This window comes from Toxotes jaculatrix, chromosome 6 (genome assembly GCF_017976425.1).
Source record: "Toxotes jaculatrix isolate fToxJac2 chromosome 6, fToxJac2.pri, whole genome shotgun sequence".
In the NCBI taxonomy this organism is placed as follows: Eukaryota; Metazoa; Chordata; class Actinopteri; family Toxotidae; genus Toxotes; species Toxotes jaculatrix.
Genome location: NC_054399.1, coordinates 20,378,107 through 20,402,347, shown reverse-complemented (window position 1 = coordinate 20,402,347; position 24,241 = coordinate 20,378,107). Strand labels below are relative to the sequence as shown.

At 39.6% G+C, this 24,241-nt stretch overlaps 3 protein-coding genes across 5 annotated transcripts; 1 reads left to right on the top strand and 2 right to left on the bottom strand.

Annotated features, from left to right (window-relative positions):
• Window positions 1–670: 670 nt before the first annotated feature.
• Window positions 671–10,473, bottom strand: mccc1 (methylcrotonyl-CoA carboxylase subunit). Its single transcript, XM_041040932.1, has 19 exons — window positions 10,318–10,473; window positions 9,708–9,754; window positions 9,288–9,427; window positions 9,010–9,105; window positions 8,740–8,861; window positions 8,475–8,622; window positions 8,267–8,388; window positions 8,040–8,151; window positions 7,528–7,609; window positions 7,301–7,428; window positions 6,995–7,178; window positions 6,596–6,705; window positions 6,187–6,403; window positions 6,001–6,087; window positions 4,546–4,595; window positions 4,141–4,278; window positions 3,238–3,345; window positions 2,395–2,466; window positions 671–2,270 (listed from the first exon to the last, which is right to left on the bottom strand). Exons 1-19 carry the CDS (start codon window positions 10,371–10,373, stop codon window positions 2,136–2,138), a joined length of 2,154 nt encoding a protein of 717 aa, XP_040896866.1. The 5' UTR covers window positions 10,374–10,473; the 3' UTR covers window positions 671–2,135.
• Window positions 10,474–10,840: 367 nt separating this feature from the next.
• LOC121182922 (lysosome-associated membrane glycoprotein 3) lies at window positions 10,841–15,529 on the bottom strand. Of its 2 annotated transcripts, XR_005894172.1 has the most exons (8): window positions 15,359–15,529; window positions 13,971–14,087; window positions 13,252–13,334; window positions 12,735–12,857; window positions 12,315–12,387; window positions 12,018–12,188; window positions 11,305–11,506; window positions 10,841–11,042 (listed from the first exon to the last, which is right to left on the bottom strand). XR_005894172.1 is itself a non-coding variant. In XM_041039565.1 (7 exons), exons 1-7 carry the CDS (start codon window positions 15,417–15,419, stop codon window positions 11,367–11,369), a joined length of 768 nt encoding a protein of 255 aa, XP_040895499.1. In that variant the 5' UTR covers window positions 15,420–15,529; the 3' UTR covers window positions 10,841–11,366. The 2 variants fall into 2 exon arrangements, 1 of the variants encoding a protein (XP_040895499.1); XM_041039565.1 differs by having other exon boundaries at window positions 10,841–11,506.
• Window positions 15,530–16,991: 1,462 nt separating this feature from the next.
• kng1 (kininogen 1) lies at window positions 16,992–23,772 on the top strand. Of its 2 annotated transcripts, none has more exons than XM_041039731.1 (9): window positions 16,992–17,183; window positions 17,362–17,461; window positions 17,657–17,812; window positions 18,574–18,690; window positions 18,906–18,981; window positions 21,453–21,622; window positions 21,703–21,813; window positions 21,903–22,001; window positions 23,020–23,772. In XM_041039731.1, the coding sequence occupies exons 1-9, from the start codon at window positions 17,026–17,028 to the stop codon at window positions 23,377–23,379; spliced, it is 1,347 nt and encodes a 448-aa protein (XP_040895665.1). In that variant the 5' UTR covers window positions 16,992–17,025; the 3' UTR covers window positions 23,380–23,772. The 2 variants fall into 2 exon arrangements, with proteins under 2 accessions (XP_040895665.1, XP_040895664.1); XM_041039730.1 differs by having other exon boundaries at window positions 17,362–17,466; window positions 17,653–17,812.
• Window positions 23,773–24,241: the final 469 nt, after the last annotated feature.

Genomic DNA, 24,241 nt, shown 5'->3' with positions numbered 1-24,241 from the left:
AACAGAAATGAATCAAGAACTTTAGATAACTTATTAGTCCTTAATTAACAAATGTCATTAATAAGCACAACTGCCACATATCTGCTGCTCCTAGAATATGAGAATTAGCAGCTTCTCTCCATTTTGTATCACTGTACTGCACTGGACTGCAAACAAGCAATTTAAAGCATTTAGCTCTTAAAAATATATGGAGCCAAAAAATTCAATTTGAAAATAATGAACAGATCGTGAAAATAATAATTCCTGCCCCAAATTTTGACCATCAAGGCACAACGTAAAGACATAGATTAACATGATGCAAACACCTCACTGATCTAATGAAGTCTTACCTGCTGAGCTGTGGAGGTTGTTCAGATCTTCAGTTCACACACACACACACACAGCATCCGCCAGTAATAGTTTTCCCTGTGTCTTGGCCATTCACTGGTGAATGTTGTGTAGCAGGTATTTTCACATGTGACACAACAGTAAAGGCACAAAGAGGAGTTTAGATGAGATGTCAATCAATCCCAGTCTGTAAACACAGACCTGAAAAGATGTGTGAATCAGCCAAAATGAGAAAAATAATGCACCAAGTATGACACAGTATGACACGACATGGGGGCTGCATCTACTTTGACAAAATTTTATTACAGCATCTGACCAGTTCATTATCATCTTTTTTTTAAAAAAAAATCATCTGTCGCATATCTACAAAATAATCCAGGAAATAAACACACGTTTATATTGACAGCTTTAGTCTACAAGGCCTCAAAGCACACAGTTAGTAAGAACAGAGTGATCAGCAGAAACCGGTCAAGTTCACATGTCGTCCATTTGGTAAATCACTTGGACTGATGGCGGATATACACACAACCAAACCATCTGTATGTATAAAGCTCTCTGTGACTGACATTTCATCCTTTAAGGGTTATTTTGAACCCTGAGCCAAATGTGGTCTCAAAAATACTGCAGATGTGACTTTAACTTTGCATCACAATTCATTTTGGAGTGTTGGTTCATCAGGGCCTTTTGCTTCAGTGCCACGTCCTTAAACCACAATACTTTTCTTCTAAGGTCTGGGGGGGGGGGGGGTGTAAAAGGACTGAGTTTGAAGTCAGTCTGGAAAGACAGGATGTGTCAAAATATTAAACTCTAAAAATACATTAACTTTACATCCATCCACTTTTCTTTCATTATCACTGCTCACTGAAAATCATACAGCTTCAAAATGTCAGTTCTTAGTGATTAAATCAAAGTCTTTGAAATATGGAAGAGTTTTACAGTATGTACATGGTAGGAGAGTTTTCTTGCCTTATGAGTGAGAGTGTAACCCTTCAACTTATCAGCAAAAAAAGGAACATCAGCAAACTTGGAGGTTGATGGTTTTCACTGGCAGTGACAATGAATTCATGGTTGTTTTTGTCAGAGAGGGCAATAAACAAATCCGTCATAATGCATCATGTGGGGATGAGGATCTAAATGAGACATACTTTCTCACAGTTATCAGTAACTATTCTTAACCCAATAAGGTATAATTCTGCCACACACTCATAGTGTTGTCACTGTGCTCATGTAAAGAGGTGCATGCAGCTCGCATAGAAAGGAGGCTCAGAAATCTACGTCATTCACACTGAAGTGCATTCAACTGTACTGAACAAAAGGACAGGATTCCCCAAATCTTCAACACCAACACCACTGACAGGAACCAACACAGAGAGAAGAGACTTGGAAAAAAAAAGAGACATTTGCAAACACAGAGGAAGAAAAGTCTGATTCACTTACAACAAAAAAAGAAAAACAAAAAAAAGAAGAAAACAGAAAATACAGGCAACATAAAGGCAAAACTCTGCTGTGTGAAAGGCAACTGTACATTACAGATCTATGTGTAGTTTCTCCACTGACTCAGGTTCAGCCCAGGAACATTTCAGGTCACTGCAACTGAGTTGGACCTTCTTAAATGCATGTAGGGGACCTGGGTGAAAGTATTTGTCTGACTGAACCAGACTCACTCTCAGACAGATGATTCAGGTCCTGACTTGCATTTTAAAAAATATTTATCTAATGGTGGATGCTCCAGTTGTCACAGTAACCAGTCCCGGCTCTCTCCCATCTGTCTGTGTGTATTTTGTGGTTGCTTTTGTGTCTGGATGCGTTTACTGGCTGCCGCCGTCCCCGTTATCCTCGCCCTCCTCCTCTAGTTCGACCAGAGGAGCGTGGCGATTGGCCTGAGAGCCCTCGCTGAAGAAAACCTTCTTGATCACACCTGACTTGGGCGCTCGGATCGTGTGCTGGCAGAGGCGAAAAGGAACAACAGATCAGCTTTACTAGAAACTAAGCAGAGTGTGTACCTGCGATTTAAACTTGTTAAAAAGTGAGAATGTGTGTGAGGCAGAGCCAGCAGGAGTCCCTCACCTCCATCTTCATGGCGATCATGACCATCAGCGGGTCTCCAACAGCCACTTTATCCCCGGCCTTCACCAGCACCTGAACACAGTGCACCACATTGTTTATTTGTTTAGAGAAAGGATACTCAGTCTGACTGGACCCTCAAAGTTATTTAAGCCCTTGTTACTTCTCCATTATTCTACTGTAATTTTCTTTTTTAATTTATCATTTAATCACATCTGCTTTAGCCTCACTGCACTGGCTGCCAGTATGTGAGGTGTCCTCAAAAAGAAAAAGAATAGACAAGGTGGAAGCATAGGATAGTGTTTTCTTTCACAGTCAATTATTGTTTATAACAGCAGGAGTGTATTATAGAGCTTATACTACACGCAGTCACCACAACAAAAACATCATCATTCATTCTTTCAAGTTTGTTTATTATGAAGCGATTCTGTGAAGTAAATGTATTATTATTATGTGACCTGCAGTTTAGTACTGAGCATCAAAACTAATTCTTCACTTTGGAAACAAAACAAAAACACAACTAACTAACTGAATGAATGAATGAATGAATGAATGAATGAATAAATAAATAAATCACTTTTATAAATTGATATTTGTCCACTTTTTATTCCACCTTCTGTAGAGAATTTAGTAAACATCTTTCAGTTAAGTAATATGTTTTTCTTTGAACTTATCTTAATGTTAATAGTTTCTCACCATTGTACCCTGAATTGGAGTTATATGATAGGCTTATACAAAAAAATCCATTTTATTTAAAATCTGTTATTTAATTTGATGACTTTAAGTACTCAAACCTCAGTACATGTGCGAACACTAGTTAAGCCTAAAGAAAAATAAACACCTCACCTTCTCTATAGTTCCAGTCATGGGGGCCACAGCTCCACCCTGAGCCCCGGAGCCGCTCACGCCTGCCAGATACTTTGGCACTGGAACAGACACCTGGGAGCTGCCCTCCTGTAGAAAACATGTCAGAAAGAGAAGTGACAGTTTCCTGTCAGCTGTGACAGCTGAGGTAAGACGATTTGAACAGGGTTTAATTTCCCCTGATGTCAGATGTCGAAAGTTTGTCCCCAGTTGTTGGACGAGAGACAGATGCAGCGACAGGTGAAGTGTAGTTCTTTTTCAATCAACTGGGGAACAGATAAATTTACAGCTTTCACATAATCCTTCATTTGGGAAAATTAACCTGCAATAAATTACCTGTAAACAGGACAAGTGCCTAATAAACAAACTACTGATGCTCACAAAGACAGCGGTAAATGTAGACTTATATACAACCTTACATAAGCCCACCCAGTTAATATGTACAGTGTTTAGGATTAAGAAACATTTAATTAACTTTTCAAGCTGAAGTGCCAAATATTCTGTGGTTCCAGCTACTGAAAGGTGTATGTTTGCTGTTTTGATTCATCTTATGTGATACTTCAGTCCATATGTTTGGGTTTTGGACCACTTGTAATCTGATGATGGTGTTCAGGATACCTGGGTGACCATTTTTCTCTACATTTTATGGACCAAAAACGTCAGTTACAGCCCTACATGAAACATTGCTTCTTCATTTAACGTCAATAATTTAAATAATTAAAAAAAAAAAGACACCAGATTTATATAATTAACAAACCACAAAAGCATCGATCTCTGTGCTTCACTGACTGACGGGATATGCAAAATGTAAATCTTTCTATCATCTAACATTAAGTAGTTTACTTCGCTCAGCTTGTGTTTCTATGTCAACTGTCAGGAACATACTGTGGAGAACAGGTGGACCGTGTTGTCCAGGATCACCAGTTTGGGACGGGACTTCTCCCCGTTGACAGAGCAGTGCAGGAACGAAGCTCCACCCTCAACCTCCACCTCTCCAGTCACATGGTACACCTCCTCACCAATCTGAAAAGAGGAACATGAGAAGTGCAGGTTCACCTCCCAATGACTTGTACCAAGAATTTATAGGGAAAAATGCAAATAAAAGAATAAATATTCATGGAAAACTAGATTTTAAAATATAATCATTTTAAAATAAACAGATCTGTTAATTTAAAAAAAATGTACTTTACAAAAATCACTTAAAAACAAACCAAAAAAAACCCACCACCACTGTGGCTTATCAATGATGTGGCAATGCTGAACAAAAAGAAAACTTCTATCCCAGCTCACCTGCATACTATAGCTTCCATCTTTGTTATACTTGACGACTACGTCGACTTCTAGAGACACAAACAGGAAGAAATGTTTTCTAATAAGGTTTTGGATTCATGCACAGGATAGATGGTGAAGAAAGTAAAGAAAACACCAAGTCACCATCATCACCATCATCATCATCATCACACTCACACAGCAGCAGCCACTGGACTTATTTTTGGCCTTGCAGTGACATTTTTAATAGAAACACTGAATAATGAATTGAATGAATTCAACGAGTTCATTAACAAACTGTCACAGAGCAGAGCAGCTATAATCTTAATTATTCAAACAGCCATTAGATGAATAAGATCCACATATCCGCCATCCATAAGGCGCCAACTGCAAACTGTACTGATCTGTTTTTTTAAAACTAACACAATATATTAACTCTTCAACTGATTTATTAAAACTTGTGTCATCATTGTCATCACCTTTTCCTCTAAAATACTCAAAACATTAAAATGTGTTTTTTTAAGACAGGCCCAGTGATCCTTTTACTACATAAGAGATGAGAAGACACTAAATAACCCACAAAATCCATGTTTATGCCTTCATGTGTTATGTTGATTTATTGTATATTTATTGCCCCATGTATGTATGTATGCATGTCTGTGTTTGTCTGTGTGTTGTTTTTGCTTGCAGATCCATTGTGCACTGTAGTGAGGTTTTACGGATATTTTCCATTACAGTGGAATGTGCTGCTTCATGCATGTAACACTGACAAACCGGAACTTCAACATGCGTCCTCTGTTAGCCACTGTTGCTAGGAAAAAATCAAGTACTTACTGAAGAGGAACAGGATTTCCAAATCATTTCTGGTCACTTGGAATTTTCCATCCAAACTCAGATTCATACATTTTTACGCTCCTCACTTAAATGAGTGCTGGAGTCAGTTAACTGTTTATTCCATCCAAGAAGATTCATCTAAACTGTAACTGTGATAATTTATTATTCATTCAAGTCATTTATTAAGTAAAAATGTTAAATATTTGCTGGTTCCAGTATGTGATGTAAGGATTTCCTTTTTCTTTGTTTTTGTGATTGTAAACAGAATGTTTCTGAGCTTTGGACTTTTTGTGGGACAAAACAAGACATCTGGACTTGTCACCTTCGGCTTTAAAATCTACACCATTTTATGACAATTTATAAACTAAAAAAATTATAGTAATTGAGAACATAAATATTTATTTGTTGCAGCCCTACCTGAATCGTGATCTAAATCCCCTGTTCAGAAGCTCAAAGCGTTCATTTGTCTTTCTGCATTTAGCAGAAATGAAACTCAAGTTTAACAACTGAGAGTCAAAAAGAGAAACTGCTTCTCATATGTTAAACCACTTCAGATTCTCTGTCCTCCTGTCTATTCTTTAACTTCCTATTCTTCCTGTGCAGTAGAGGGCAGTAAAGGCTGATAGTATGGCTGGTACTTACTTTTGTCTCCCAGCTGTAGAGTCATATTTCTGTTAAACTGAATGTTGTTTCTCCAGCCACTGCTTGAGCCAAACGGGGAGAAGGGGTCTGAAAATCACACACCATGTACACTTAGAATGTTATTGTCTTTTCAAGTCAAACAGCTATAAATAATTTGTCCTGGAAAGGAAAACGTTATGCCCTCACCGGTGGAGGCGTGTGTGAACTCCTGTGTGTTTTTCCTCTCCTGCAGTACAAGACCCAGGGCCGCCTGGCAGATCGTCGCCCCAGAAGGAGCTCTCGGAGTGGGGAAGAGGTCAGCGTAGTGCTGGGCGATGAAGCTGGTGCTTACGTTTCCAGCCTCAAACTCTGGGTGGCCCGAAAGACTCAGCAGAAAGTCTATGTTAGTGTTCAGTCCCACGATCTGAGGACAGGTGCAGAGAAGAAGACAGAAAGAGCGTGAAAACACAACTTCTGTGAATTTCTGCATTCATTTGTTTTACAATTTAAATCAAACGCAACTCGTAGGGACTTTAAGTTTAGCAAATACATTTATCTAACAAGTTCAGTTGCATCACATGAAAAGAATTATCATCTGAGTGTGTGTGTGTCTTACATTATATTGTCGTAAACAGTACCGCAGCTTCTTTAAGGCAGCTGATCGGTCCTCTCCCCACACCACAAGCTTGGCGATCATTGGGTCATAATGTGCCGACACCTCATCCCCTGAAAACAAACACACACATACACACAGACGGAGATTATTAAATAGATGGAGACTAGCTCATTGTTATGGTTTCTATAATGTATTTCCCATTCATCCTCTGCTATTTTAATTTGTTTTGTGCGTAATCAGCCAGTACAGCTATTGTGTTACATCGAGCAATAACATAAAGTTGCAAATTTGACTCTTAACTCTGTAAAAAAAAAAATAAACACAGAGTGTTATTGTTACATGAAGAGCGGGAAACTATCAGTGTAAACACAGCTGAACAGGTAGATTTTGCCTCCCCACCTTCCCTGACCCCAGTCTCTATGCGAGTGTCTTGGTCTGGTGGAGGGGTGGAGAGATGCAGCAGAGGCCCCGCCCCAGGAAGGAAGTCGTTGTTTGGGTCCTCGGCGTAGATACGCGCCTCAAATGAGTGCCCCCTTAGGATGATGTCATCCTGGAGGAGAGGCAGGCGCTCCCCTGCTGCCACCTGGAGGAGATTTTCCCAAAGCATAGTCAGTTTCTGGTAATAAAAGTTTTACTCACCACCCACCCCCTCAGCTCCACCCTTTTTTTTTAAAGTTATCTTTAGTCTCCCCCCTCTGTTATTACCCTGAGCTGCCACTCCACCAGGTCAGTTCCAGTGATCATCTCAGACACGGGATGTTCCACCTGCAGCCTGGTGTTCATCTCCATAAAGTAGAAGTTGTGCTGGGCGTCCATAATAAACTCAACCGTACCTACAGAAGAAAATAATATAAATATAGTGCACTGTGTGTTCTGGGTCTGAGGCAGTGCAGTGATGTGGTGAGACATGTGCCGGTGTCTGTGTGTCTCACCTGCCCCTACGTAGTTGACAGCCTTGGCTGCTCTAACTGCTGCTTCTCCAAGTTTCCTCCGAACCTCAGGACTAATACCAGGCTGAAAAAAATACATACAGAAATGAATGAAAACACAATGTAAACAATCAACTGTTGACACAAACATTTTCAAGTGATCAAAGCCCCAATATCCAGGAGATTCTCCTCATATGAAGGAGATTTTCCTCATTCAACACATGTAGAGCTATAAATTCTACCAACACAAAGTGTGCAAAGTTTTTTTTCCAGCTTTTCTCATCATGGTAGTGAAGGACAGATGCTGATGTGTCTCCTCTTCTATGACAAAGAGTAGTAAAAGCTAAACAAAGAGCTTTTATTGAAAGTTCATGACTAAATAAACCATTGGACAAGACATGTCCATGTCTGATTCCCATCCCAGGCTTTAAATTCAAACTTAGATATCATAGTTTTAAAATTCCACTCAGTATTAATTCAACGATGCGTCTCTACCACCATCATCGTGCACTCACCCCTGGTGCTTCCTCTATGATCTTCTGATGTCTCCTTTGGACGCTGCAGTCTCTCTCAAAAAGATAGACAGCGTTTCCGTGCATGTCTCCAAACACCTGAACCTCCACATGTCTGCAGGAGACAGACAGAGAGAGAAATAAAAGGACAAATTCATTTTTTATATCACATAAATGGAGACAATAACATGGCAGAACTGGCTGGTTAGCAGTTAGTGAGTGAGTGTTACCTGGGATCCTCCACAAACTTCTCAACCAGCATGACGTCATCGTTGAAGGATTTTCTGGCTTCTCGTCTCGCAGACTCCAACTGCTCTAAGAAGTCTGCATCTGAGCGTGCAATGCGCATCCCCTAAACACGCACACAAACAATCAGTTACTTTTTGTTTTCCGAAGTTACTCTTTCAAAGTTAGTTTGGAGTTTTCACATCCTCTCACCTTCCCTCCTCCTCCACGGACTGCTTTAATCATCACAGGGTAACCAATCCGAGCAGCTTCTGCTTGCAGCCTCTCATTTGATTGGTCCTCTCCATGGTAACCCCCAATGATTGGCACCCCGGCAGCTGACATGATGTGTTTGGATGTGCTGAAAAAAAAAGTCAATTGGCAAATTCTGTTACTATAGTTTTTTTCCCCATTCCGTTTATGTTTGCCCATAAAATTTAGCAGAATATAAATATTCATATTAATATGTGTGTGCCACCTCTTAATGCCCATGTCTCGGATGGCAGAGGAAGGTGGCCCAATGAAGATGATTCCTTCCTGTTTACAAGCCTCTGCAAACTCTGTGTTTTCTGATAGAAAGCCATAGCCAGGGTGGACCGCCTACACACACACAAACACACATACAAGATTTCAGAAAAACTGGATATAATAGTGGCACACACACACACACATTATATATGTGTGTGTGTGTCTATATATATTTATATATAATGGTCCACAGAATTCTCCTTGCAGCGAGCTTACTCACATGTGATCCAGACTTCTTGGCCACCTCCAAAACTTTCTCCATGCTGAGGTAACTCTGCTGGGAGGGTGGAGGACCGATGCGGTAGGCTTCATCTGCCTACAAAACACCAAAAGCAAAACTGTTTGCAACTGAATATAACCAACATAAGCTGTAAAAAAGATAAAAACAACAACATGATGTCTCATTGTGTTCATTAGCCGCTGCACAGAGTGGAGAAGATCACAGAGTCCTGAAACACAGTAAAAGTCACAGCCAGAAAAATGTATCTAGCATCTCACCATGGCCACATGCATGGAGTGTCTGTCTGCATCACTGTATACCGCCACAGAGCGGACGCCCATCTTCTTGGCTGTACGCATCACACGACACGCGATCTCTCCACGATTGGCGATCAACACTTTCTCTATCCTTCCCACCCCTGGAGAGGACACAAAGTTTTTACAACAGACGGCTAATGCTCTTTAAATTAAATCAAACACTAAATATAAAAAGTGCAGATACATATTGTTAAACTCACTAATTAAAGAACTGGTAAGATGCAACACAACCGTTCTGATCTAAACAACAGCAGCTCAAGACAGTTTGGGATCCACAGTGGATTTTTATTTCTATTGTACCACATCAGGAAAACACTGATATGTTTTTAGTGAAACAACATTTTACAGTTTAAATCTCCACTGCATTTGCACATCACTCACCTCCTGATGAAACAAGCCTCACGCCTCTTTTGGTCCATGATAATTTTCTGCACAGAGGACAGAAGAGAGAAGAGTCAACAACTTCATTCAAATTCCTACATGGCTCTGAGGGGCAGAGCAGATACTAAATGAACGAACTGCTCAAGAAACAGCAGCTGCAGTCACAACAAAGTGAAATCTCATCTAAATAACTGAGGTGAATGTGACTACACCCAATGAGGACTGGTCGCACAGGTGTATGCTCAGCAGTGTGCATTTTGGTCCAGCAACATTAGCCATGCTAACTGCTACCTTTATTTAACCTTGCTCAGGTCTTAATCTGTATCTCCAGCAGTTCGCAGGATGAAACACATTTTATCAACATGTTGATGCTGAGTTGAGAAATAACGTGATTTTGTCAAGGTTAGTAATCATGACCACCGGCGGACAATTTTCAATCTTAGCTACAAAAGTGTATCTTATTTGGTTAGCTTAGCCGTGAGATAACACTGGTCCGATTCATAAACTTAAAAACGTTAATTAAAAAAAGCTGAACGTCTCAGTGGTGGGAGTGGGGGCGGTCTGTTTCTGACAAGAACAGAGCAGACGTGTCACTACTTGATGTACTCACTGTGTAAATATCCTCAGACCCTGCAGAGTGGGGAAACTCAGCATAACTGCAGCCATAGCTACCAGCTGCTGAGGCTAGCTGCTAGCTTAGCTCACTCACTGACTGACCAGCTGAACGTGGAGAAGGCGAAGTGGTAATTTAACAAAGACCCTAATATTCAGCTTGGCTTTATTTTAACTGCAGCTACCACTCAAATAAAACCGGGGTTAAATATCTGGGGCTTTAATACGTTAAACATGCACGTATACACACTATGACACACTACTAAATTTCTGTATTATCATTTATGATCTTCCCAAGGACTCGTAGCTTCGACAGCCAATGAGAAACGGGGATATGGAGGCGGGGAGGGAGCTGCAGTGACCACAAACTGCCAGCAGAGGGAGACAGGTCACATAGGTAGTGGAACTGTTGAATGTATTATTTGTTTTGAGTATTTGCTTATTCATTATTATTACCATTTTGTTTTGTTTTATTGTTCCTTCTCTCTTCATCCACTCTGAGAGGTGGCACAGTCAGTGATGAATAATTACAATCATTAAAATAAAAAGACCATTTTTGTTTTATTTCATTAACAAGAGTAGCTTGTAAAATTACAGCAAGTCTATCGAAAAAAATGTAACTTAAAACATATACATTTAACAATGATACTGATAACAGTAATTTTATTATTGTTCTTGTTGTTGTTGTGTGTCCTTTGTACAACTGTTGAAAATATAAAAAATCTGAAAATGACAACAAACTACAGTGAATAAAAGCCATCAATGGAAGCAGAACGAAAGACAAATGAAATGCAATAGGAAATTCATTTTCACATTAATTGAAGAGAGTGTAAGTTAAGAAAAGAGTCAAATAAATACATTTAACAATACTTTTTGAATTTATAGTTTGAATATCAGATATTAGGTGTCTACATTTTATTATGAGAAACATTTGTGAAATTTAAAGTCAAATGCAGGTCAAGGAGAAGAAGTTTGAACACTTAACTCTAATAGAATATAAAATATTCTTGAAGATGGAGTAAATCTCCATCCAGTTTCACAGCAAGCTCAGAGTGCCTCGTAGCCATGTGTGCGGCGGTCTCTGATGAACAGGCATGTGAGCACTGCGATCAGGATGAGACCCACCACTGTGGCCCCAATGATGATGGGAATGACCCTCTTGTTAAAGTCAGCCCAGCACTCCACCTCTGAAACATAAGAGAGAGGGATTAAAGAGGATGATTAAAAATAAATAGGGTTCAGGGGACTGAGTAAAAAGATGAGTAGCTGATGGAGGAAAAGATGTTTGGAGAAACTGTTATCATGCGATTAATTCGCTTTCAACTGTTTCTGTGGTACTGTAAGTCTCTGTCATGCTAAGTATAGTGCAAGATAAATTTATTCAAATTCTGGAGCAGGTATCCTAAAAGAAAGTTGAAGGCTTTGCATGGACAGGTTTACTGCTTTTCAGCACTGGTCTTAAACACCAACCACTGGGACATGTCATTAAGCCTCCAAAAACCATGTCTAATTGAGCTAATCTAACTGAGCTGTGTAAATTTTGCACATAGCTTCCCAAAACAAATCAGTTTGTTAAAGACAAAATATAAAGTCTTGGGTTGCAGAAATATAGTGTTCCTGCTTTCCCATCCTCTAATGCAGCATCTTGAATCAGTGGCTCATTTCCTGTTGTGGAACCCAGACGATTGGCTCTATCACCTTGTCCGTATTTTCCGTTGGGCAGAGTGAAGGCCTGCATCTGCAGAGGGACCAGCTTGATCTTCAGCTCAGTCGACATCGAAAGCAGATTCTCGGATTTGCAACTGAAGCTCTGACCATTGGCTGTTTTGAACAACTTCTTGTGGTCCATCAAGCCAGAATAAGTCTTGTCTGGGAGGAAGAGGATATTAAAACAGTGACAGATACATTCTTAGAGTTTGCAGGTTATTCCTAAAAATCAGAAACAGAAGCGGTCATATATTTTCTGTTTTCTCTTTTCACTCTGTCCGCTCTTACTTGAACATTTTTTGCAAACAGGCAGAGGAGACAGATGAGCAGTCGTCCTGATAATGTAGAAAACATTCTTTTCCTGTAGGACAAAAACACAGAGAATGATTCAGAAAACCCTGAATTCTGAACAGTTACACATTTGTCCATGCAAACTATTTTTTAGTTTCCACAAAGAAATTAAACATTTTCTTAATAGTGAAATGTATCTGTTTTTCTTGAGATAGCTGAATTTCCAATCATGTGATGATCTGAAAAGCTGGAGGAAAAAAAACCCCAAACCTTTATGTCTCTTCTCTGTCATTTTCATAACGGCTGTTTATTTTATGGGCAATTTGGACCTGAACTGTTTGCGTGATGTTTAGGGGAGAACATTCAAACTTCACAAAAATGAGGAATACATGAAATTTGTCCCCAAGTGTGTTGTACCTTTCTGAAGGTGAGCTGCAGACTGGCTGCATTGTCTGCTAGCGTGAGAGAGAGAACAGCAGTGTCTTTGCCACAGTAACCGCTGGTCCTGACCCTGGAAGGATCCAGGCTGAAATACCAGGTCTTTGGAGTGCATACAGGAGGGAAATATTACTTTATATCACTGGACAGTGTCACAAATCATCATCTCTCCTCACATTCTTCTAGGATTTAAACAAAATGTAACTAAATAAAAATTTGTCACTCGTCACTCTATATTTGAGACATATGCGAGTATAAATCTGCACTCCAACACAGAAAAATGTTTCATTCTGTGCTGGATCACAGTTTGTCTTTCACTGAAAAAAAAAATTAAATATGAAGGCATTTTTAGATTTTTACAGTTTGAACAGTGAAACCAACTTGTAACACCTCACAAAGAGCTGCTGACACAAACACACACTTTCTGAAAAACAGGCTGAAAAGTGTCACACACACACACACACACACAGTGCTGAGCCAGTCACAGCCTTTAAACCTTCTTTTCGATGACAGTGTACTCTACTCCTGTGGTGACTTTGATGCAGGGTTTCCCAGCCAAGCTTTTCATCATGTAGGTCCCTGTGCACAATACACACAAAAACATGCACACAAAGTGCACACATACATACATTAACACAAGCACACACACAGCAATGAAGTACAAATTGTAATGCGAGTTTTACATTGGACATGGTTATGTAACATTATCTATAACTTTTATTCTTTATCAGTAACACCTGACTGAAGTTCAGTTTTAGTATAATGCTGATGCATTAAGTGTCTAACAAATTTGAATATTTAACAATCACGTCTAAAAGAAACAGATAATATGACAGAAATACACATACCGGCAGAGTTACTGTGCTACTGTAAAAAGCTGATTCACACAGTTTGTCAAACTGTATGGTTCTTTATAGATGGGTGCTATGAAATTTATTATTGAAGTTATATTGAATTATAGTTAAGATTTTTTTTTAAATCTTAACTTCAAATGTAATACTGTTATACATCCACTGCATTACATGCTACCTCAGCTATCTCAGATATTGTATATCATGAAAACTCTCAGTAAAGCACAATGAAATAAACCCATGATAAACAGTCCTACCTCATTTAATTACATAATTGGACTGATAACATCATGAAAGTTTGTGATTCTGTCTGCAGGATTCAGACTACAGGCTACAGAAACTGATGCTGGGGTCTTGTGTGTACCTGTTGGAGGAATGGCTTCAGTGGGCTGCAGGACCGGCCGGTAGATCTGAGCCCCAGATTGCTGCTCAGAGTTGGAAGCAGGCTGGACCGAGCGGTCGTTTCTCTGGAGATGGACTCCTGGTGGAGGAAGAGACCTGTCATTTTTATTGTTACATAACAAGGAAGCATTTTAAAATCAATTAATCATTACCATTGGCAATCTGGTGATTTTGACCCAGGGTCTAGTTTGTGTGTCTCAGCAGGGTGAAAATGGAAAGAAACTTCTGCTTGCTTTGTGGCACAAAACTGAAAGAGGGGGAAACGTGTTGTGGGGCCACCATATTTTCAACTTCAATGAGGAATATTCACCATAAAGCACCATATAGAGTGGATTTTGACACCGGGCCCCTCTAAAAGACAGGACTACAAGATTAGGTTGAAGTTCAGTGAGAGCCATCATTGATTGTCCCTTAGTGCTGCTAATTCCTACAGTCCATAGTTAGTTGATTTTTGGGATATGTGGTTAATATAGTAATAGATAATACATATAGTCTTGACCTTGGCCCACAGTTTACAATAGTTACATTAAAGTATCACAACTGCAATAATTTAACAACGGCATGTCATTTTGGAAAAAAAAAAACAGTTTAAAAGCTGCTACTGCAAAATTTTGTTTCAAAGTTTAGTTTCATGTTTTTTTTATTCAGTTTAGTTATCTAACAATCTGCATTTCAAAGATATTAAGATTTTAAGATAAATTAATCAGTAGATGTAGTAATAAAATGCTTTACTGTATGTGTACTACCAGTACCTGAAAACTGGCTCTGATCATTGTCATACCACTTTGTTTGCTCAAACCACAAGGTGAGAAAGACCACCAAAGACCAAACAAGCAAAGATCACTGTGTGGGAAAGGAAACTAGACGTGCCTTAAACTGAAACTTATGACACATACAGACACCAAAAAAGTGCAGTACTGTGCTCCTAAAGAGTTCAAAGAGTTAAAACAGCATTGTGAAGACCATTGTTTAATTTCAAACAAAAAAAAAAATGTATGAACCCACCCAGCGTTATTTATTTCAATTAATGATATTTACAGAATGGGATTGTTTAGAAGTAATTGGTGCTGCATGGCATCATGTACTGTCAGGACATACATTGATCTTTGGCATAAAAGACTTGGTCCAGGAGTAAAAATATCCAAAACAGTTAGTCTTATTTATGGTATCATGTAAAGAAACAGAAGATCAATTAGAAAAAGCACAATAAGGCAGTAACCCTGAGAGACAAGGTGTGAAAAGTCTCTCATATATACTGAAATTCTTGAGAAAGACAAAGAATGACCTATAGAGAGAGTTTACAGTCATTATCTGAGGGCGAAACCACATTTGAATAATCATCAAACTTACCTAAAATTAAAGCAGCCAGGAAGAAAAGACACCATCCACCTGTGCGACACCTCAGCTTCATAGTTGGAAAAGAAAAGAAGGAAGAAGAAGAGTAGAGGAACGTGACTAGTTTAGAAATGCCGTAGGAGCGTGGCAGCTGTAGTTTGGTGGTTCAGTGAAACCGCTGAACAACTACACAGCTAAAAGACTCCTACAGAGGAAATGAAGTGTCACAGGAGGCAGGGCAGAACTGACACCTCTGAGGGTAAACTCACACCAGTTAAACAAACAGCTGAATCAAAGACACGCAGACACAATCTGCACGCAGACTGTTATTACTGCAATAATGAGAAACAATCAAATGATTAAGAAAATAATCATCAAATTAACCCATACTGAAAAAAGACACTGATACATCAGTTATAATAATTTAATGATATTGTTGTCTAATGATGTTGTTAAATGTATTTCTTCATGTCGTTGAGAGAGAAGATGGTCTTCGGTCTGAATATAGCAAACTTTAACCCACTGGGAGGCCCTGTGCTGTGGGGACCTACTGACCCCTGTCTGTGATCATTTATTCACAAATCTATTTAGCAATAGACCCCAAGGCAGTTCTGAAACAGGTGGACAAAACAGTTAATGGTGCAGGATTAATTGAGGTCCTCATCATTTAATGTGATATTGCGCCTTAGCCATACACATTCCCACCAACGCACATTATGTGTATTGGTGGGAATGTGTATTTAATTGCATATGATTAAATGTAACTGAGTGTGTGTATGTGTTTATATAGTGTATTCTGTGTGCTGTATATGGTGACACGACAATTTATTCAGTAGCTGTGTTCACAGTTAGCACATTTCTTTTTGTGTGCGTCACCACAAGAGGGCGGAATTATTCTTTTGTCTATGCTTTTCCACAGTTGCAGTTCATTTTTTATCTGCAGATCACAAAGAACTAATTTTCTGTATCTGTGCACATGATGGAGTTGAAGTGATTCTCTAAATGTTGACAGAGCCAATGACCTGTCAGACACATATGTAAGATTTTGGTGTGTCGTCATGAGTGTGCAGGTGCAGGTGAGGTGACCTTTTTGCACTCGGTGAACTTAGTGTATTCCTGTAACTGCACAAAGACAATGCAAACACAATGTCTGTATGATCCGTCTATATGGAGCGTAACATCTGAGCGCATTTCACCTCAAATCACAGAGCAGCAGTGGGGAAATCAGAGAGGTTTAGGCTAAAGGTCGACAAGGACAAAGTACCAAAGTTAAAACACACAAACCACACACAGAGCGCATGCACACAGAAACACACACACACACACACACACACACACACACACACACACACACACACACACACACACACAGTGCCCTCCTAAACACATACAGTAAGGGTAATTTTTTTGCTACCACACAGATGGTGTGTTAATTAACCAATTAACTCTACTTTGTGTGGTTTATTTTGTGAGTACGTGTTTGAGGTAGGAGAGTGTTTTCTCTCCCAAAGTCACCAACAAGGGAAGTTTGCACATCTCCTCAAATGCTCTGTCTCTCTCTCTCTTTCTGATAATGACTGTTGTTGACTCAACAGGTAGGAGGGCAAACAAAAAAGCAAACATTTACTCTCCTTTTCCATCTGTGTGTGTGTGTGTCCATTGTGCCCTCCTGTCCTCTGTGTATGCGTCTATGTGTGTGTCATCATCTTTCTCAGGATTCCCACCTACTGTTTCAGGAGAACTTCAGGCTCAGTCGTCCATCCCTGTGTGGAGAGGAGTCGAGTTTTTCTTCTTCTTCAAGCTCGGCAGGTTCGACAGCAGGCCTCCACCTTCAGAAACAGTAAGACACTGTATCACTAACTCTTTACATTAAATCCAGAAAAGTATAAACATGCTTATTTTTCAGCCACGAATGAGGAATTTGGTCATCTGGACATGAAATGCACTAATATCTCACTGATAGAGTGTGGATGAAAGTCTTCAGCTGGTGTGATTTTTGCCTTTTCTGTGCTTTGTAGCAGAGCAAAGCCAAACATCCATCAAGATCAAATAATGAGGAGTGGAGTGGGCCTGTGTGTGCTGGGCCTGCTGTGCCTCCACAGCTCAGCCTTTGGGCAGGTGAGGAGAAAGTACCAGAGGCCATGACTTTTAACTGTCTTTCTGTCTTTAAACCTGAGGGATTACAGCAATGGTAGAAGAAGTATTCAGATACTTTGCTTACGTGAAAGCAGTAATATCACATTATAAAAATACATCACGACATTAAAACTTACCAGAATTTTGTATAAATGTATAAAATGTATGCTTCTTCAGCTTGTCCAGGAGACAGTGGAGGTCCAGCCAGGCGTCCTGATCTTCTGTGACGACCCATCTGTAGAGAAGGCCGTCCACAGCGCCGTGCACAAGTTCAATGAGAGGTTGAGCACCGGACACAAGCTGGCCCTCTTTCAGATACAAACAGCCAGCAAGGTATAGAGACGACAAACACAGATGTGGCTTTCTACATGTTTACTGACCTGCTTTGTCTCAGCATATACAGTCTTCATGAGCCGTTATAAAGTCTTAAAGAAAAAAAATACTAAAATCTGATATTCCTATAACATAAATAGAAGTGTAGGCTACTGGATTTTTTCTTTAAAATGTTTTAAATCGTTTTACCAGTGATCAGTCACTTCTAGAGGAAGTTTATCAGTGTTCCCCTTGATGGGACGATTAAACATAGAAGGTTTAAACAGTCAATACAAATCATGCAGGAGAAAAGTTTTAATTTACACAGTTTTTTTAATTCCTGACTGCATATTAAATGTACTCTTGCAATAATGCAATTCCTTAAACTTTACAATATTACTTGCTACTTGCCAGATAAATGTAGTGAAGAAATTGAGTGTATAAGAAGTAAAAAGTAAATTTCGCTCTGAAATATAACTAGTATAAAGTTGGATAAATATGATGCAATGTACCGATAAAAGTAATAATTGTTCTTCTATAAGTAAAACAACATGTCTTTAACATCTTGGTTATGTTAAAGACTTGGATGGGAATAGATCTGAAGGCTGTGACCTCCTTTAAAAATCCATGCAGCTCATGTCAGAGCTGAAGCTGGGAGGTGATGAAACGAGAGGAACTAAAGCTGTGGGAGGATGACCGAGAAATTCTGGGAAAACATGTTTAGACACTTTGACCTCTGACACAAACACACACACACACTGACCGTGTGCGTCTCTCTCCAGTCAGAGAATGGCTCGGACTCTGTGTATTCGCTGCAGTTCACCACCAGGAGGAGTGACTGTCCGGCTGGGAGCAACAAACTCTGGACAGACTGTGACTATCTGGCTTATGGACGCAAGGTAATGATGATGGAATGAAATACAGTTGCTGACATTCATGTTCTCCACTCTCATAATTGTTCTACATTCACTTCTGTGGAGAAAATAAGGTAATGCGTTAGTACAAACAAAGCTGGAACATTTAGAGCAGGTTCTATCTCTTAACATTGGTAGTAATAGTTCTGTTTCTATTTAATCACAGTCAATAATCATCATCTATCCTGTTGTTCCTCCAGAGGCCGATTTCATGCAACGCCACAGTCTACATCACAGACACAGAAACAGACACCAAGCAGGTGGACTGTGTGCTGGGTGAGTGAGTGAGTGAGTGAATGGATGAACAGGATGACCTCATGGTGGATGAACTCACTGGACTGTTGTTTATAATTACGAGCAGCCAAGTGAAAAAACAAAAAAAACTTCCCCATCAACCTCTGTCACCAGTGGTATCTCCCTCTAAGTGAAAAGAACTAGAGGCAAAGTAGCTGTAAGCAGAATGACTGCAAATCCACCACCAGTGGCAGCTGCATGAAAATAAACTGCCAACATTGTCTGAATGTACTATAACTCTTGGCAGGAAAGTGAAACAGTACATTAACCAAAACGTCAGATATTTAAATGATAAATATTACCAAAAGAACAGAAAATCTGAACACAAGATGAAGCCTTTTGCTTGCCTTGTTTCATGTTTTCTGCTGTGTGAAATAATCTAGGACACTTCAGGGACAAGCGATTTTACTTTGTCAGAAACCTGAATAGAATTTAAAGTGATGATTGTTTCAAAAACCTCTCAATAAGCAGGATTATTTGAAGAACTTTTTCAACTTGGGACCTCATTTAAGACATTAACCCGAAGAACCGGTGGCTCACTTAATACTTATTACTTCTCTTGTCATGTGATGCCTCCACTGGGGCAACTGGAACTGTTTCAGGTCTCATCCCATATAATGAGTAAAACTGAAAACAGTAACATCCACGTCGTCTTTCGTAAATTGTTTGATCGTGTATGGAGAATGTTCTTACAGCAGGAATCTCTGCAATATTAACAGTCAGAGTCCACCATGACGCTGTTTATCACAGCAGGGCCTATTTCTCATGTAGAAAACAGTGAGTCATTGAGGAAAAGTGTACACTGGTGGGCGCACAATTGTGTAATATATCAACACTATCTGCAGTGGCATAGTCTAGACTTTAATCTGTTTGCCTAACCAGCCCACTGTTGGCCTACAGTAAATAGATTCTATGTGCTCTCTATCCTGTTTCCAAAATGTTTTGCAAGTTTTAAAGGCTGAGCTTGAAAAATTCCTCTCTGCATTAATGTAGTATTTGCCTGCTACAGTGGGGTCTGGCCTTAAAGGAACAAAAGTGGCACTGTTTGAAACTTATTTTAGACCTATTTTAACACCACAGGTTAAGTAAACAGGCTGGACGCAGAATCAGCACTGTTTTACTTCAGTAATAAAGCTGGTCTTATGTTAGATTTCCCCCTGTATAAATAATTATGTATTGTCCTAATTTCAGTTATGCCTGATTCCCTGAATGTTTTAAACTCATCTGTCTGTAAATTATGGATTGGATGAGCAACAGACGTTTAAGGGAAACTCCTCTGATTTTGTACATAAAGGCTCTCTGCAGGTCTCGGGGAACAGCGACTATTGCGTATGTGAAAAAAAAAAAGTTATATAAAAGCTTTTGTGGTTCCAGAGGGAGCTGCATGGAATCTGGTTAACATGAAAAACATCTGGCATCAGAAACAAGTGAGCTTACCAGGCTTCAATAGACCCCTCACGGGTAATGTTTTGACAAGAATGAAGGAAACATGGAATAAAAAAAGACAATATTAATTTGGATTTGCTGCATCAAATTTGGTACTCTTTTAAATAAGAGGACTATGAATGTTGCTGTACTTGACCCTCCAAAGCAAGCAAAACACATTCTCATTCTCCCATAAACCAGTGTGGATCAAAACTGAAGTAAGAGGTTATTAAAGGTCAACTGACTCTAGTTTCAAAAACAATGCCAGCAGCTTTACTAAAGTTATTTTCCATCAGAGAAGCATGGTCAAAGTACAGCCCCTCCTGACCTGTTACATCCAATTTCATGTGTTCATTTTTAGCAGTCTGGACTGTTGTATATCTGTCTGAATCAAATATTTTTCTGTTCTGTTCTGTTCTTTTTTTTTTTGTTTTGTTTTTTTTTAAGTGTTCCTACAATAAGCTTGGTGTGGGAATTCATCACTTTGTTTTGCCTGATTTTGTTTTCTTGTGCATTTCTCTATGTTGTTTCCTTGGCTACAAAACACTGTGAATCTACTTTAGTCCATTTCTTACATTGCAAACAGAATTTAAACAGTTTTATGTTCCATCGAGCACATTCAGCTGATCCGTTATCCATCTGTCTCTACATCACACCTCTCTTACATTATTACACTTGGTGAACCTTTTAAAGTTCACTGACATAAATTTCTAATTAATTAGATTACATTATGTGCTTTTTACTTAAAGTTTACTTGAATATTGTGCGTTATTTGTATCTGTTTATTATGTTTAACTTATTTCTCAGCAGAAACCATTGTATAAATTTATGATAATCAGTATCTGAGGAGTAAAGAGACCTGCATCGTGCTGTAATGTACAGTTTATATTGCATGCATGTATGAAGGGACCCCGTGGGGAGCATCCCGAGCCACAGACGTCTGCCATCTCCTCTTTTGCCTTTTTACTTTATCTCTGCTTTTTTATGTTTTTTTTTTTCACTTTTTTACGCTCTTGCCTCCGCTCCAGATGATTACATCGTTCCAGAGAAAGCTCCCTGTTTGGGCTGCCCTGAGGACATTGATGAGGATTCAGAGGACCTTAAAGTTCCTCTTTCTGTCTCCATCTCCAAGTATAACTCCATCTCTGACTCCACTCACCTGTTCACCCTGCACAGTGTTGGCCCCGCCACCAGACAGGTAGAGACTGGGTGATACTGAATGAAGAGGAAGCAGGGAAAAGTCTTTCTTATACTCACTGCATGTGTGAATCCCTGCAGGTGGTCGCAGGTTTCAGGTTCAAGCTGAGATTTGATATGAGGAAAAGCATCTGCGCCAAGGCCGAACACAAAGACCTGAACGAACTGTGTGTGCCTGATGAAGAGAATGTGGTAAATAACGAAAACAAAACACAGACACGATCACTACTCTTTGCCTTCTGGGCTCATTTAACTTGGTGTGTGTGTGCATTCGCGTGTAGGAGTTTGCAAACTGTAACTCTACAGTGGACATAGCTCCATGGAGACTTGAACCCCCAGAGGCCCAGATAGAGTGTGAACCTGGTGCACTGCCTCCCATGGTGAGACCCACTTTTCACAAAATAGTGAAAGATAAGAAAGTATTTTGACTTTTTTTTTCACATCCTGCTCTAACCCTAAGCTCTGATACATACCCCGGATGCTTCTTTGCCTTGGTTTGTTCTTATTGTTGTAATTATTTATTCAAATTCTTTACTGTCTTTTTGGAACTCTAAAGCATTTTGTAACTCAAAAGATGCTCAAAAATAAAGTTTTACTTTATTTATTACATAGTGGCATTTGGGGCCAGATTGTGCAGTCACAGACCCAGCTGAGGTCAGTGACTGCACAATAACTGTTTGATGGAGTGATTTAGTGGAAGGTGAATTTCACTTTAAAGCTGAAAAGGTTTTTTTTTTTTTTTTTGTCCACTTGAGGGCAGAAGAAATCAGCTGCAAGCTGACAACCTGACACAACTTTAAAGTTGGCTAATGTGTTAACAAACACAAACAACTCCCTCACACATCCAACAGATATGCAGCAACATTAGCATATATTTGTACTTGTTTCTGTGGCCACCTGAAACATTTAAGTCCAAGAAGCTCCTCTCCTTTTTATCCTTTCTCAGTAATTTGCGAAATCCTAAGAAAAATATCTTGATCTTTACTTCATTATTTAGGTGCTGTCAGCTGCCATTAGGCTCCTTCTCTGACTTTCATATTACTAATAGAATCCACATATAAATGCATTAATGATTTGATGATTGATAAATGATTTTTAATGTTTTGAGTAATGATAACCAGTGTGATAGATACAAGGTAAACTGGTAATACCTGTAAACAGTGAAGCCTCAATTGCAAAAACTGAAATTATGTATGAGAACATGATTGATGATCACTGAGAGTTTATGTATTGGGCAGTGAGAGTCGATACCATAACACCAGCACAGTGTAAAATGGGCTGCGAGCACAGCTGTTCTCCTTTCACTGCCAGTCCTCAAAGGTTAAGCTACATTTTCATCACCAAGGAGGAGTTTCATCTGTCAGTCTGTTCGTCCACTTACTGCGTTCTTGTCTTCAGTTGTTCACCAGGCGCCGTCCCCCCGGCTGGTCTCCACTCAGGAACCTTCTGTTTGACCGTCCCCCCTCCAAGTCACCACCAACCTCACAGGCCACCCCCTCCAAAGCTTCAGCCAAAGAAGAATCATCTGAGGAGGACACCACGGCCTCCAAACCGTCCGGCATCCCCGATGTGGCCTCGGTCCCTGGAGCTGCAGAAGCTGTGAATGACACCCCCTTCCACTGCCCGTCCAAGCCCTGGAAGCCCTTCCGTTCAGTCCACCCTGCTGCGCCTGAACCTCCTACTCAGGCCACCACAGAGGTGGGCCCCTCACAGCAGTCAGCAGACAATGCCTTCAGTGACACAGACCTGTTGGGTTAAATTTGTCCACATTTATATTCAAAATAATTTTCACACTCTTCCAACAGATTTTGTGTTTGTTGTGCAGACTGGTTACTTTTTTTTTTTTTTTTTGAAAAGAACCTTTTCAGGAGTGTCTTCAGATTTAAAACTATGAAAGGAAGAGGGTTAATAAAACAAACATTTTTGAAGAAGAAAAAAAGAGAAAGTAACCCATTTCTGGGGCCTGTAACTCCTCAGAAAGCACTGGAAAAATAAGGACTGAAATGATGACAGAGCTTCACACTGTTGCTAGTTAAGTGAGGAATAAAACAGGTGTCACCTTAATAACAGTTTCCTCTAAGTAAATCAAAGGAATGAGTGTTTAAGTGCCCTCTGAGATGTGAGAAAAGTGAAATAAAACTTTGCTCTTTATGCTGGTTTTACGTGTGAATATATACTGTGCTGTTCCCCTGACGTCCTTTAACAAAGTCATAGCACTTCCATTGAAGTGCTATGACATACCTGGACCTCTGCTCGCAGAACTGTCACCATCTCTCAAGAGGGTCTATTAATGTTCATTTTTTAAAGGGATCAATAATCTGGGAAAAAAGCATTTTCCTGTTAAGGGATATTAGTAGACATCCTTGACAGTCATTCTCCAGGAAAATAACAAATTCCCTGAATTTTCCCTTTCAGGAAGCCACTTTTTAATGTTTCAGAAATTTAGATACAGTGGGAAATAACACAAAATCAAGAATTTAAGTGTTTATGGTTGAATGTTGCAGAGACAAACTTTACAGAGTGCTTATTGTCAAGTACACGTTATTAGCAATAAAGCATGATTTTGTAAAGACACCTGCTGTACAGTCAAACTGCAATAGGGGACAGTGCGAGAGCAAAC